Source organism: Phaethon lepturus, unplaced genomic scaffold (genome assembly GCF_000687285.1).
Source record: "Phaethon lepturus isolate BGI_N335 unplaced genomic scaffold, ASM68728v1 scaffold32439, whole genome shotgun sequence".
Lineage (NCBI taxonomy): Eukaryota > Metazoa > Chordata > Aves > Phaethontiformes > Phaethontidae > Phaethon > Phaethon lepturus.
The window spans coordinates 5,529-20,852 of NW_010561823.1; the positions used below are offsets into that span (position 1 = coordinate 5,529).

The 15,324-nt window shown below is 43.0% G+C and overlaps 2 protein-coding genes across 2 annotated transcripts; both read right to left on the reverse strand.

Annotated features, from left to right (window-relative positions):
• Nucleotides 1-714: 714 nt before the first annotated feature.
• LOC104626234 (claudin-8-like) lies at nt 715-1,301 on the reverse strand (the record flags this gene model as incomplete). The annotated part of the gene is made up of 1 exon (XM_010294103.1): nt 715-1,301. A coding segment is annotated over exon 1 (587 nt), but the record flags the coding sequence as incomplete, so codon positions are not given.
• Nucleotides 1,302-13,348: 12,047 nt separating this feature from the next.
• LOC104626233 (claudin-8-like) lies at nt 13,349-14,026 on the reverse strand. Its single transcript, XM_010294102.1, has one exon. It carries the CDS (start codon nt 14,024-14,026, stop codon nt 13,349-13,351), a length of 678 nt encoding a protein of 225 aa, XP_010292404.1.
• Between the last annotated feature and the right edge of the window lie 1,298 nt (nt 14,027-15,324).

The following is a 15,324-nucleotide window of genomic DNA, read 5'->3' on the forward strand; positions in this document are numbered from 1 at the left end:
AATTCATTCATGGCAAAGTCTGGTGAAGTGATTAAAAATTTTTTTATTCCATGAGCTGGATTCTGTGCCCTGCAGAAGAGATAAGAAGGATACATCAACTCCACAAGCATCTATGAAATCCATAGTCAATCATAGAGGTCTGTGATGGGAAAGCATGAACATTTGTATACCAATATTGCTGAGGGCTTTTCTGTTGGTTAATCAGCTACTTCAGCCATGCTTCTCACCACTGTCCTAGAGCAGTCCTTATAAAGACTTCACCTTAGAGCAAAATGCACTGCTCCTTTTGCACATCATGGGTTTAGAGGGGGGCAGTGATGCTACTGCACAGCAGCTGCCTTGCTGCCAGCCCACCCATATGGTGTTCATCTTCTCTGAGAGAATCCTGGCTTTTGCTGTTCCCATGCCATTCTTCATTCCCATAAAAAGGTGAGATCTTTTTTCTGACTGTGCTCTAACATAATGCCCAGGTAACAAAATTTCCTGCAAGCGTGTTAAGAGAGCAGATATGTATGTCAATAGTAAATAGCAAATGAACAAAATTGTTCCTCCATTACATAATCACAGTTTAATTAGACACTGAAGTCAATCAGTACTTATCAAATGCTAAGCAGAAAGATCACATGTAGCAACTACACATAGGCATGCACACTTAGGGACGGCCCTCCTGCAAAGTCAGGTTTGTGCAATCTGTGATGGGAAAGCGATGGATACCTGGATTTTGAGGATGTATCAGCCCAGCACCAGAAGATACAGTACATTGCTCCTGCAGCGATGAGAAGTGCCGTGCTCACCCAGCCCACATAGAGAGCAGCTCCTAGTTCTCGTTTCAGTGGCATAGGGACTTTTGGGTCATAGAAGTCACGAATGATGCTACCTCCAGTCCAGGACACGGGGATCAGAATGACGATGCCTGTCAAGAGAAAGGCAACTCCAGCTGCCAGTATGAAGATACTGATGCCCTGGGGATCCTCCTTCGTCCTGTGAGTGTACTTCACACCAATAATGGCCATCAAAAAGGAAATGACTGACAGGACCACTGCAATGCACATGAGGGCTCTGAATGCCTCCAAGGGTGGAGGGAGAGCCAGGACAGAGTCGTAGAATTTGCACTGCAGCCTGATGCCCAGCTGACTCATGCAGTCCATCCACAGTCCTTCCCAGAGGGTCTCAAACACCACAATGTTGCTATCAACGTAGGCAGAAACTCTCCACTGCGGCATAACTGTGGCTGCCAAAGTCCCAACCATGCCGACACCTCCGAATATTAGACCAGTGATTTGTAACACACAGCAAGCCATGCTTCTTCTGAAAAAGACACCTCAAGTGAGGTGGCCTAGAAAGTCTTCCAAAATCACTTTTTCATAGAAGAAATACAAAGTGTAAGAGGGAATATTTTCTCCAGTAGTTTCCTCATATGGCAAGTTGATGTTTTTTTTTAAAAGCAGCTCGCTCCAGTCTGAGGTTCAGATGGGTGGAAATCCATTTCTGACTGGCTAGAAGGACTTGCTATTTATTTGCTTTGAAATCCTCTCTGACTACAGCTCCTACCCATCAAGCCTAGCAAGTTTCCAGCCAATGGGAAACTCGGAGGGGTGTGTCAAGGTTGATTTTACTGCTGCTCGTAGTGTGTCTGTAGTGATGTTATAATTAAGTGTCAGGGATTCAATTAAAGGTACCTAATTGCAGGGCTAATAATTTCTTAACTGTAGGATTGCAGCTATGTTGAAATTTAGTACAGAAAGACTGAACTTCCATCTGTTAAAATATTATGTAAAATAGGTCATTACAGTTGCTCTTATGACAAAAGCTAAACTTGGACTTTGAGTGGGACTTATTTTCTAAGTGCTACAGCCCTGGGAAAACATCTGATTTTTTTCTTAAATCAAGCTAGGAGGTACTTGGTGTAGCTCTTTAATGTAGATTCCTCATTTTGATCAAATACAAAAGTATAATCATGATATTAGACAGGTACAGGAAAGTCAAGTATTCCAATCAACATCAAAGCTTTACTCTACCAGCTGCATAATTCACAAGGATGACAAATAAAATAGCTGGCACAGTTTCACAGCTTTTGCTTTTGAATACACGAGTAAGGTCGCTGTTAGGAAATAATCCTCTATGAGACTATCTCCCCATTAGAAGGATAGTGTTGTCACTATGTTCCATACTAATAATCTTCCCCAGGTAACATTAGGAGGGGTTGGGGGACAATTGTCTAGTATGAAAAGGATAAGCTTCTCTTTCAGTGTAAAATGCACCTTGAAAGAATTCGGAGATCCCTCCCACAAGCATGTATCTCAGCCTGCACAGATAGCTACAAGCCTGGACAAAAATGCACACCAAGGACTGATTTGCCTTGGGCAAGTTAGGAATAACTGCTGCATTATGGGTTTTTTACTTTCTTCTCCCTACCTTGAGATAATAATATATGATGACAACTCATGGGTGTTGCTGAAATTGATGTGTTTCTGATTACTCCAGCTCTTTGAACCAATGGGGCTAGGAAAAAAAAAAAAAGTGTTGGCTCACTAAAGACAATGTAGGCCCCTAGAAGTGCTGTCAAAGAAAGACATATTCTTCGATTGCTTGTGGGTTGTAGTGTTGTGGGCTGTGTGTTTGGAACTGTCAGACATTGCCTTTGATGGTATTAATTTAGTTACAGCCTTAGGTGCCTACACAACATATTCAAAGCAAAAGCTAAAACCCGCGAAAAGTGAATTGCCCACCTAAACCACTCACAGCCCGCAAAATACCCTCCTTCCTACATTTACTAACTGTAAGGAAGAAGTCCCAGATAATGCAAGTTATATACTATAATGTTACATGTTCATGTGGAAAATACTCCCAAGGAATCTGGACAATTCAATTTTGCCTTCAAGGCTGCCAGCAGGATCAGTGAAGGTGTGAAATGTAACCTTTAGAAACTAAATAAATTATCAGATTTGTTCTTATAGAGAGATGAATATTGCATCACTCTTCTGCAGACATAGAAAAAGAATCCTGTGATGCAGAAAAGTTAAGGCACTTTGCTCGATGCCACAGAGAAGGAGGTGGTAGAGATGAACTCAGAAGTCATAGATGGCTACCTGTCTAAAAGAAAGTCCTTTCCCTGGCAGGAGACTACTCCATTAGAAGACTGCACACAAGACCTGTGCTATTTAACTTGAGTGCAGTCTCCATTCATCTTGTAGGACTTTTTTGTCCTTTGAATTCTCAAAACTGTTTTTTCATTTGTTATTTTAACTTCAAAATAAATCAACTTGTTATGGAAAAGCCCTCTCAAAACTAGAATTTAAATGTTATTTTTTTAGCAGAAAAACTCTTTGTCCAACATTTTCAGGCAGCCAGCTCTTGAAGGTATACACAGCTGGAGAACAGATCATGCCTAATGTCCTGAATCTGTTTATCTGACTGCCTTTTCTAGCAGGATTGCTCTGAAATCATTTTTCCTTACACGACTCTGGGAGGGTCAGACAGTAAGGTTGTGCATAAAATTATACTCTGTGACAGTCAGGGCATGGTTGTCTAGAAGATAAACTGCTCCCAGAAGTACTATTAAAATGCATCATATGCTGGTTGTGTAGCAATGCATCCAGAGAGTGCTAAATGGTTCAGTGGTTTTGTGATCTTTAATCGGAAGTAGTACCTGTGGTGAGTGACATCCAGTGTCGGTGTAGGCGTAAAAGAGGAACACCCAAGCTACACTGCTACATGTACTGTCCAGTGGCAGGATGGTTCTTGTTAACTGAAACCCAAGGGGAAGGAAGCAGGAAAGGGAAACCAATAAATGGCAGTTTTGAAACTTGAAGATAAATTTCAGAAATTAAAATGAGCTACAGGAGACTGGTTGAAAAAAAAAAAAATCAAGAAACACATATTACCAATATCTTGGAAACTCATGAGGACTGGGAAATCTCATCAATCTCTTAAATGCCAATGAGTCCCTGGCTTTGCTAATCACTGGAAGAATTATCTTTTGCAGAAAAGTCCTGTGTTTGAATCAGCCTGGAGTGAGCTCTTACTCCCTTGTATATGCTAGAGAACCGTACCTCCATTTAAAGGCTCACCTCACCTCTCGGAAAGAAATGCTTAGTTGTCTGAGTTACTTCAAAAACACTCCGAACAACAGACAGCTCTTAAAATAGAAATTAAATGCATGTTTACATGAGGGGCATGGCAGATACAACGGCTTTAGTGTCAGGTGGGAAGAAATAAAAGGAATCCCCCATTTACACCTGACTAGACTTTAGAAGTCTCTTCATTCTGTGTATCATCCATCTGTTATGTTATTTGGATGCTTACCTGCCTCAAGACAAGAATACCAGTTCTTAGGCAAATATGTCCACCCCAAAATCTGCCTTCAAAGAGGAAAATAGGCAACTGAGGAAGCACGTAGCCTTTACACCTAATCTTTCATTTTTCTTCCCTTCAAATCAGGATGTTCATTTGAATCTTCTCCTGGGGCAACACCTTCTGTTCCCTCCCTAGCTTTTAAAATGCTGACGCCTCTTGTAAAGGAGGAAGTAGAGCATCTCCAGTCCACATGATTAACAGAACCTGTCAATGATCCCCAGTGCTTAATTTATTATAGGCATCAATAATGTAAACATGTAATTGCCTCCCAGAAAGCAGGTTTCATTCCTCTCTGTATATCTTCTATGTACATTGAATTTTAGAGTCCTTGTACATACACATGCATCTATATATAGACAAATATATTTTAATCTTGTACAAATGAAGAACTATAATGTACATAGTTCATTATGAGCTCTCATCAAGAATAGGTGGGCTGGTTATGCTACAGGCTAATGAGCTACATTTAGAGTTCAGTCGCATTTTTGGAACAGGCAAATATGCAGATTTATCAAAAGCACACTTTAGATTAGTCATTACTAAGAGTTACAGTTAAGTCTCTTAACCTCCCAGAGGCTGCAGTTATGCAGGAAGGCTGCAAAGCTGCCCAACCACCTGCAGAGTCTGGCAATGGGGAGTCCAGCAGGCTGTGGCTCTGCAGTCCCTCCACATCCTGTCCCCTTGGTCAGAGGTGCTGGGTGAAGCCATGCAGACCTAGATTCATGCAGACCATCCTCTACATGCAAAATCTGCTTTAAGCATACAACAAATAGGGTCAGGATTGTCTGCAGATCATTTGTTTTGGAAACATGTGGATGGCATCGGTTCCTCCCTGCCTGTGTCTTCCACTGGTCCATTCATTACATGCTGGGGTAACCACTTTGGTTTTGGCTATTTACAAGGGCTGGTCAATGAAATCATAGTTGAGTTAATTGTTTCTTTACTTTCTATGGTATTTTGATTGACTAGTGTATTTTCAGCCTATTGGTGAACCAAAAGGTTACTTTGAGTCTGTTTTATTTCAGGAGAAAATGGACTGAAAGAGGCATTTTTATTTGTGTTAACTTTATTCATATTGATGCCTGCACATATGTTTAAAGATGAAGGCACATCTCCTTCCCCTTCTCTTCAAGCATGGCACATTTTGGAGTGAGAGAAACATCTGCGCAGTGTAGCTTGGAGAGGGATTCCCCCAGACACATAGCAGGCACTTGGGTGCTGACCTCTAATTCTAGCTTTGAGGCAACCCATGACTGACAGTTGAATTGAAAAGAACTAATATTTGTTTTCCGTCATCTTCCTCAGCATGCCTGACAAAAGTGCCAAACTCTTAATGATATTCCATGTCTGACGAAGCCTGCCTCCTGGACACTGTGAATGAACAGTGTAATAAAACCCTACAGTAATAAAATATTAAATACTCCTTTGAGTATTTAATCCATCTAAACTGCTTCAGGCTTTTACAAGGTGTTTGTCACCTCAATACTTGCATACAGGGAGCAGCCATCCTGATAGAAATAGAAACTGCCAGAAAATATGTTATCTTGCTCTGCTGTTTAAAGACAGGGCCTCAAAGCATATTTGGGGGGGGGGGGGTGCCATTTGATTACACAGCTCACATTAAGCCGTTGGAAATATAACAGTGGCAAATTCCCAGGGTAGTATTGATTGTTTTCTTAAGGGTTAGCAGCAGGGTACGCAGTTAGGCTATTACTGGGTGAAGCACAGAGGAACTCCTTTATTTACATGACTTACTGTGATGGAATAAAAGAGGAGGTGAAGGTATATTGTGACACTGATGGCCTAAAGATAGACGAGATGAGGCGTTTGTAGAAAGAGGTAATAGCTTTTATTAGACTACCTGATACTCTTTGAAACAAGCTCTCAGGCTCAGAATCCCCAAGAAAGATTGCTTTTGGAGAACAGTATAATAACATACCCTTGAACCAGCTTTCCAGTAACCAAGTAGTGCAGCTAACTAAACAAGTAAGTCTCAAACTTTGAACAACACATTTTTTTTCCCATCTTTCTCAGCCATAATTTGGGTTCCTTCCTGTCCAGTCCTGTCCCACTCACTTTTTGCCCTCTCTCAAATCCTACCTCCAGAATATAACTAACCACACTGTTAATTTCCACCTCCAAAATAAACCCTAGCAGCACAAGCTTTATCATCACCAGGCCCAACCTTGTGCACCCAATGACACCCCCAAACCTGGCATTTCAGCCCACAGCAGGGTCATCCCCCCTACCCCCACACTCTCATTTTGCACTCTCTACCCAAATCCAGCATCCTTTATCAAACCTCTGTGCTTCTGGTCAGGATGTTCCATTGCTCCTCCCTCATTAGGTCTGGGATTCACCTCTTCCTTGGGACATCCCAGCTGACTTTCCCGGGCTGGAAAACTGAGCATCCCCTAGGAAGGAGTAGCATAGCCCCTGCCTGTTGGGCCTGCGTAGCTGGCAGAGTTCATCTTCCAATTTACCTCGCTTCCCCTTCAAACAGGAGAGGAGAAGATGCAGAGGAGAAAGGAAGCCCTGCCCAGCCAACCAGCTGTTCCTGCACTCACACAAAAGAACTTTTTCCTGGAAGTCATAAATCACTTTGGATTGGTGCTGGCACAGGGACCGAAGCAGGAGTATTTTGCAGGAAGCTATTAATGTTTGTCACTTGGTCTCAGAACACCCTCTCCAGCATCGTGAATCATAGCAGCTCCAAGGATGCACCACTGTCACTGTAATTTTGGGGCTGACGTGTCTCTGCACAGTGACAGTCCACAGCCTGCAAGAGCACAAGTGATTCACTAGGGTGGGCACACTGCTTCTCCCCAGGGAAAATCCAGTGCTGTTCCTAATTGCAGCATTCTATGTAGCCAGTCAAAATACGAAATTCTTTGTCCATGATCAAGCATTAGCTGCTTTCACTCCAGATCTGAAACGTGTAGCTCAGCACAGAGTGCAATACTTCAGAAGAAGAAGGAATATCTAGTAACTCTTTCTACCAACCATGTGTTGGGGCTCAAGCTAGGAAAGGGAAAGGAAAAAACATAGAAATCAATAGTCTGATATGTGCAGACTGACTTAAAAACAAGTATAAAATGGAGGAGGGGAAGGCCTCGGCAAATCTGATGCTTTTATGTTGGAATGGAACAAGGCTCACATTGTGAGGCAGAAAATGGTATGTGAAGGATCATTAAGATGAGAGGATCTGTATCTCTGCAGAAGACCTTTGCCAATGAGGTGAAAGTGCCTGGAGCATTGAGGGGGAACAACTCCTCTGATCCTGATCACATTATTCTTTATTAATTAGACCAAACAGCTTAGGGATGTGAATGTGGATGAGGCTTAAAAATTCCTTAGGAAGTGTCTGGAATATAAGTCCCATGGGGAAGGAAAGGAGTGACTTGTAGGAATGTGGTTGATACTCCACTGAATGAAAAACTCCACAGAGAAGGTAGAAGAACAGAAAAGGTAACCAACCAGCACAGAAAATACATCTAAGAGGTCAGAAAAAGTAAGGGCATAATTAGACTCAATAGAAGTCAATCCAAATTAGGATTTTCAAAAAATAGAATAATAAAAGGTGCTACAGGCATACAAATAATACAGAATAGCAAGAGAAGAGGCATGCTATGCTGTGAGTATGAGTCTAAGAAAGGTAGTTAGCCCTCCTCTTCAAATTTAAGTAACAACAAGGATATAGAAGAAGAGCAAGACAGAAATAAAATACTGTAGCCAAGGTAGATAAAAAATTCCAAACCTTTATAAGCACAAACTGAAGAAAGAGAGTAATTTCCACTGAAGGAAATTCAGCATTTGCCGTTCCAAATCTGGTCGCAAGGACTGTTACCGGGAGTGATACTCTGTGCCTGGAGAACAGAGAAACTAAGGGAATGAGTGGGGAGGTGGAAAACCCTGTGCACAACTAGAAACCCGTTAGTCAGAATCTAACGGTATATGATTTAAAATCCATTACAAAGAAAGGAATAAGTACCTAGAAGTAAATGAAAAGTTAAATAAAATACAGCATGGACTTAACAAAAATAGATTCTGGTTTTGTTTGGTAACATTTTCTAAAATAAAAAAGTTGAGAAAATCTAATCCATTTGGATCTTATTAAAGCATCTGACACAGCAGTGGGAAATTAACAGAGACACTGAAGACGTGGAGAAGAGTAAAAATAATATAATGTGGATGCAAAATCTATGAGTAAAACAACAGAAGGATATATTGGAAGGAGAACTATCATGTTCTTATTTCCAGGCATTGATTTCTGCTACTGCTGGAGCCAAGGATTTCTCTAGGGACTCATCTTATTACCCTCAGGGATCTAGCAATAAAGGAGGAACTGCAGCAAGGAAATTTGCATTAGACACCCATCTGGTCAATGTACTGTCAATGATTAAGTCCCACAGCGCAGGAAAGCTGGTGATCTTGAGGCCTGGAATAATAGAAGTGCAATGCATTTAACATATTCAAGGAAGGTATTTGCTTGGGTTTGTGAATCATTTACCCCATGCGATAAGTATATTCAGTGTGCTCAGCAGTGGTTAGACTTCCTCCATCATTCTTTGTCCAGTTTTGGGCATCAAACTTAAAGAAAGAGGTGGAGCAGCCAAAAACAACCAGAGGAAGTAAACAAGTATGGGGAGAAATTTAACGAGCATGCCAGTGAGGAAAGAATTAGAGACGATTAAGCTAAACAAGAGAGATTCAAGAGATCAGATGGTAACAGTCCTGCAATATGGAAGAGGATGTCTGCTTTAAAGGACAGCAGTAGTCTGTTTTCTATGCCTGCTGCTGATGGGACAAGAAATAATGGTGCAGCCTTAGCCTGCAGTGGGAAGATTTAGTTTAAGCTTCATGAAAACCTTTTTTAATGAAAATTATAATTAAATACTGGGAGAGATTGCTAAGGACACTGCAGAGTAGACTCCTCTGGAAGTTTTTATTGCACAAATGTCTCTCAAGAATAATTTTGGCGAATTTATTCATTGATAAGAGCAACGGATATCACCTTTTCTAGTGCACTCCACTCACACTGTCTTCTCCTCCTATCTGTCCTCTTTGGCCCTACATGGACCACCTCCCCTTAGTGAAAGGAATTGATGGTGCTGATGGAACTCTTGACGGTACCCAGGTAAACTAGTTGGCATTAGCCTTCTCCTAATTTCTCAAGCGACACATATTCAGACTGCCAATGGCCTACACCCCTTAGGTATCTGTTCCTTGCTGAGACTTTGCAGGAAAGTATTCTGGCCACCAGCTCCATGGGGTGGTGGGATGAATGGGGAGGCAGCATGGTTAGCAAGGAGTCAGCTTGCTTTGCTGCCTAGGGCTTGATCCATGGTAGAGTCACAGGCAAAGTCCAAGGGCTAGAAGCACACAAAATGCAGAACTGAGGCAGGTGTTGGTTGAGGGGCTCAACCCTGCTCTGCAAGGCAAGACGGGGTAGTGGACATGCCTGTGTCAGGGCTGTAGGTACTGGCCAGGACCTTCACAGGGCTGGAGTTACCCAGCACTGCCCTTCTTCCAGCCCAGCAGGAAAGCAGAGCTGTGCATGGCGCCTCATGCTCACAAAGCCCACTGTATCGGCTGTGTGGGGTCAGAGTATGCCTCTTGGTGACGGTCTTAAATCCCAGACAAGCCTGCTGTCTCCTTTAGCACAAAGATACCCTAAGTACAGGAGGCTGGAAGTAGAGACTGTACCTCCAAGCCCAACTGTCCACTGGCCTTGGTCTCCTGCTGCTCCGTAGGCACCTGCCCCTGGCAGTGGCAGCAGCAGATCCCCATACATCCCCAGGCTGACACAGTAAGGCCATTCTTAGATTTCACTAATGAGCCTTCCTGGCTGTGAGGCCCAAGGTATGGCCTCTCCTAATCTCTCCCTGCTCCATTTTCTATTGTCCTTTACCGGTTATGTTTGAGAGTCGAACAGAAAGCAAGCAGCCCGCGGATAAACTCTTACATATAGGCACCATGTATATTCAAAAACGTGGGGGAGCACACCGCCTGTTCAGGACAGCACCTTAAAGAGACAAGACAGATCCATTACATGCAGCTGCCCTTACTGGATTTGCAGATGTGCGATAACCTCACGTGTCGGATGATTCACTCTCATCTAAAATTGCAAAAGGGGAGCTCACGCACACCCAGGCTCTCTTACGGCTCTGCCTCGCCTGCACAAATCAGCTCCCGAAACTGCGGCTCTGCTGCCAGCCGTGTGCTCAGCCCCTCGCTGCCTGATGAGAGCAGTGCCCAGCAGCGCAGGCGGCAGCTCTGCCCTCCAGGCCCCCACAACAGGTGCAGCACCGGTGGGAGAATTCCACGGGAGGCTCGTTATAAAGGAAAGCCCAGTTGTTCAATCACGGAGCGGTGATTGACATCTTGAACCTTCCCTCATCTGAGTTCACCGAGCATTACTCGTCCCTGACCTGCCAGCTGTGCATTCGTTTACGCAGCGCAGAGGGCACCAGCTGGACCTGGAAAGGCTCCACATCCATTTTACATTGCAGGAAGGAGTACCTGCGCCCAAAGTGCTGGGCAAAGGGGAACAAGCTAGACACCCTTGGTTTCATTTATGGAGGCAACACTGCTTATTTCCCAAATAATTTCTCTTGTCTGTAAGCATGAAAATGAGTTTTAAATTACAGGATATAATATTTGAAAGTTTATTGCTTCAGGCAGTTGGTTTGTGCTTGGATATATGCCTTTAGATGGGACCCTCTGCTCAGACCACTCAGGGTTTATTTAATGCACAAATCTGGGGGAAGCCAGCACTGTTTAAAATGGAAGCCTGCATTTCAGTTCTCCTGAAGATATGGCATATGGATGAGATAGAATTTAAAGGAAACGGCTGGATGTGCATGGGAAGTATTTAAGGGGAAGTATGTATACGTTATAATAAGGTGAATAATGTTCTAATAAGGTGATTGTTTGCAGCATATATAGAATCTCTAAGGCAGATTTTCAAAAACTTCAGGTCCCACTCACAGTCCATTGGGCTTGTGTTCCTGTTAGTCCTGTGGACAGTTTTGGAAGTCTTCTTATAGTCTTCTTATATGTTCTTTTGTTCGTACGACTAGATCAGCGTGTGCTTTACCAGGAACAGACAATACCATCCGAGGTAGCAGTAGTGTTCAATGTACACAGGGCTTTTACAGAGATGTCATGCTTATCTCACTTTTCATTGAGGCTTCCCTCAAACCTGTAGCTGATTACTGTGTGAGTCACTCCATGTTTTGATGGCAGAGAAAACTACAGTGCACCAGTACATATACATGTAGTCTTCTGAGTAAGATCTTGTACCTACATTTTAGAGGGCTGAACTGGGCAGGTGACTTTGTTAGAGACATGGTTATAAACTCTGGTGTTCTAGCTATGGGTTCTCTGTAGGATATTCACAAAGTGCCACTAACAACAAATTTTCTCCTCCGCTCTCTTCCCCCCAAAAAAGAGACTGGACTGGCATATAGACATTAATGAAGGAATATAAAAGAGAGACACCACATATTGCTATACTACAGAAAGGTCATGCACATTACACATACACATATGTAGAAATAATTTGCTTAAAAATGAGTAGGACAAATAAAATTACATAATCAAGCACATCTTACTATGTATCTTAAACATGTGTAAACACTGTGAAGAGAGTTCCAAAGCAGATTTTGATTTCTCTTGTTCAGAGTTTCATCTTATGAAGTGAAGAATTTGCTTCTAAAATTTCAAGTAGCAGTAGTCCAACAAACTTACTAGAGAACTGCAGATCACATAAAAAACTTTCCATAAAGTATTTAAAACAGTCAATCAAACTCTAGAACAATAATGTTGTTCTGCATTAAACACCACAGATTTAATTGCGTTCCCAGTTCAGTCAAAGGCAAAATTCCATTCATTTCTGTGGGACTGGAGTTACACCTTATTCATTGGTTACAAAATTCTATTAAAATATTACTACTATTGATCAATTGGGTCATTTATTAAATTAATTTGTATGCAACTATTTGTTTTTCAGTAGACTTGGTTTCTTTACGTTGCTGCTTTTCATGGATGCATGACCTTATTATCAAAAATATTGTTCAGTTTGTTTTAATGTGAACTGTGAGAAAATACTATCACTGATTATATTTTTTATGCCTATAAACTATGCTGGTGTGAGGGGTGACAGCAAAAATATCGGCCTCATTGTACAAAAGACCCTTATTTAAAAATATATATATCACAGAGTCCTGCGGCAAGTACCCAACACAGCGTTTGTGATCTGTACAATATTGGAAAACATTGTAAGCTGCGAGGAGTTTGCAAGGGAATACTGCTGCTTCTAAAAAGAAGGATGTGAATGAGTTTGACCTATATGGTTTACAAAAGAAATATTAACTTTCACCAAAAAGATGATATTTAGGATGAACATAGAGCTATGTTTATTCTCTGAAATAAGGGATATTTTTCATATATTTCAGCTTACCTATCTCTGCCGAATAAATTCTTCATGCAACCTTCCATTAAACCTACAGTAAATCAATCCCTCAGTGAATGCTTTTCTTATAAACCGTTATTATCTTGTCCTTATTCACTGTTATCCCCTCTCTCCCAGGCAGGAGGGAAAAAAAAAAAACCACAACAAATCAGCTGCTTAACTTCCCTCTTCTTTGCAATAGGCCAGAATTTCATGGCACAGTGGAACCTCAAGCCCTTTATTACTGTTTTACGCATAAAATGCAACCCACAGCAAAGCCACACAGCCCAAAAGCTATTCCAAGTTACAATTAAAATAATATTAAACATTCACCTTTCCATGCATTAAGACTGTCTGTGCTGCAGCATTAGCCCCAGCTGAGCCCACTGGGGGTAAGCGCAGCTCCAAAACGCAGCCCGAAGAGCTGCAGTTACGGGGCAGAAGGCAAAGGCAGCTTTCTAGCTGCCCTTTTGTGCAGAAGCTGAAATCCATCCGGAGAGATGGAATGCTTCAAAAACAGAGGAAGGCAGGAGGCACTCAGACATACTGACTTTTGGAGTACGAGCTTTCAGTCTTCCTGTGCAAGTGCCGGCTGTGAGTGGGGTAGTGGGTTGGTGCGGAGTATCCGTAGCTCCTGGTTTTCTCACAACAGCGGCAAAAGCAACAGAATATGGCTCCAGCAGCAACGAGGCAGAAGGCAGCTACCCAGCCCAGGTAAAGGGCCTCTCCAAGCTCCCTTTTCTGTGCAACATTGACCACGGGATTGTAGAAGTCACTGATGACGGTGTTGGCATCAACCCAGCAGACTGGAACGAGCTCCACGGCACCCGACAGGATGAAGAGGAGCCCAGCCGTCAGGATAATATAGCCCTTGGCTTGCCAGCTGCTCTGCACGCAGCGTGTGCACTTCATCCCAATAATGGCAACCATGAAAGCGAGGAACGGGAGCACCGACCCAGCGCACATCAGCCCTCTGGATGCCTGCAGGTCCGGCGAGAGGGCCAGCACGGAGTCGTAGGCCTTGCACTGCATCCTGACGTTGGCTTGCCTGATGCAGTACATCCACAGGCCTTCCCAAATGGTCTCAAACACGATGATGTTGTTCTCGATGAAGGCAGACACCCTCCACGGAGGCATGCCCGTGACGGCAAACGTCCCGATCACGCCGCCGCCGCCAACGAGCAGCCCAGTAATCTGCAAAGCACCACCGACCATGTTGCCTTTACGAGGTGAGCGCACCTCGGCAGCTTCCCTGAGCTGGCAAAAAAATGAGCAACTTTTTCCAAAAGTTGTTGTCCCTCGTGCAAAGAAAGTTTCGGAGTCAGTCTGCACAACTTTAAATCAGCTTAAATCTGGTATACGCTGCCTGGGACTTGGCTGCGCCTTCATCGCCTTTGTAATTCCCCGGCCACCACTGACTCAGAGGCAAACTGAGCAAGTCAAGTGGAACAACTTTCCAAAGCAAGAGAAAGGACAGGGTGTGTGCAAACCAGCAAGAGCCACTTAGGATAAATGCACCTCCTGAGGAAAACGCTTTGCATTTGAAGTCACTTATTTTTAAAAAAAAAAAAAAAAAAAAAAGAAAGGCAAGCCCTACCCTTAACTCTAGCTGTTGTCTGCAGCCTTGCCTGTGCTAAGGAAACGGACTGGTCTCGGTAGGGAGGCTTAGGTGCGCGCCGGTGCAGTTACTGGAGCTGCTGCACTGAGCGAGCAAGAATATTCTGCCTCTGCTCGGGCTCGATGGCAACTTGCCAGGGGAAAAGCAGAGCCATGACCCCCCCCCCAGGGCCTCTTCTCCCAAAAGTACTTTTGTTCTGAAGCTGGAAGGGGAGCGCTGCAGTGACAGGATCAAGGAACAAAGCAAATCAAAAGGATAAAGTCACTCTGAACCTGAAACAGTTCTGCAGAGGATAATCAAAGCTGCAAAAGGCTATTTAAGAGGTAGAAAGTAACAGTAAGAGACCTCAGTCCTGCTAATACCCGTACACATACATAGCTTTATACATTTCTGTTGCTCTGCTGAGTCTTTCGGGAATAGGCAGGTTTCTGGAGAAATCCACATGCTTAAATGATTGCACAGTCGGGTCCACAGAATGGCAGTTTAAGCTATGTAGCAAATTCTTCTCCTGTGCAAGAGTGAACCCAGCAATTACCCTACGATGGAGTCTAGTGCAATGCAAAGCACTGGCTCTCCAAGTGAAGAGCTAGTAGAGCGATCCATGTACAAAGAAATACTTTAGAAAAACATCATTTTAACTAAAAAAAAAAAAAAATTAAACATCATAATTACAGAGAGCAGGTGTGCTGTTCATTCAACAGTCCTTGTGTGATGTGACCAGCAGGCAATCCTGGAAAATATCGAATGAAGAAATTTGGGAAAGTCGGAGCAACAAAAACTGCTGTCAAAAATCTAGGAAAAAAACCCCAGGCATGTAACAGCAGATTCTTTTCACAAATTCATATAGCAACAAATGTATGCATGAAATATTCAGCCTGATCTCTGCATGTGCCTT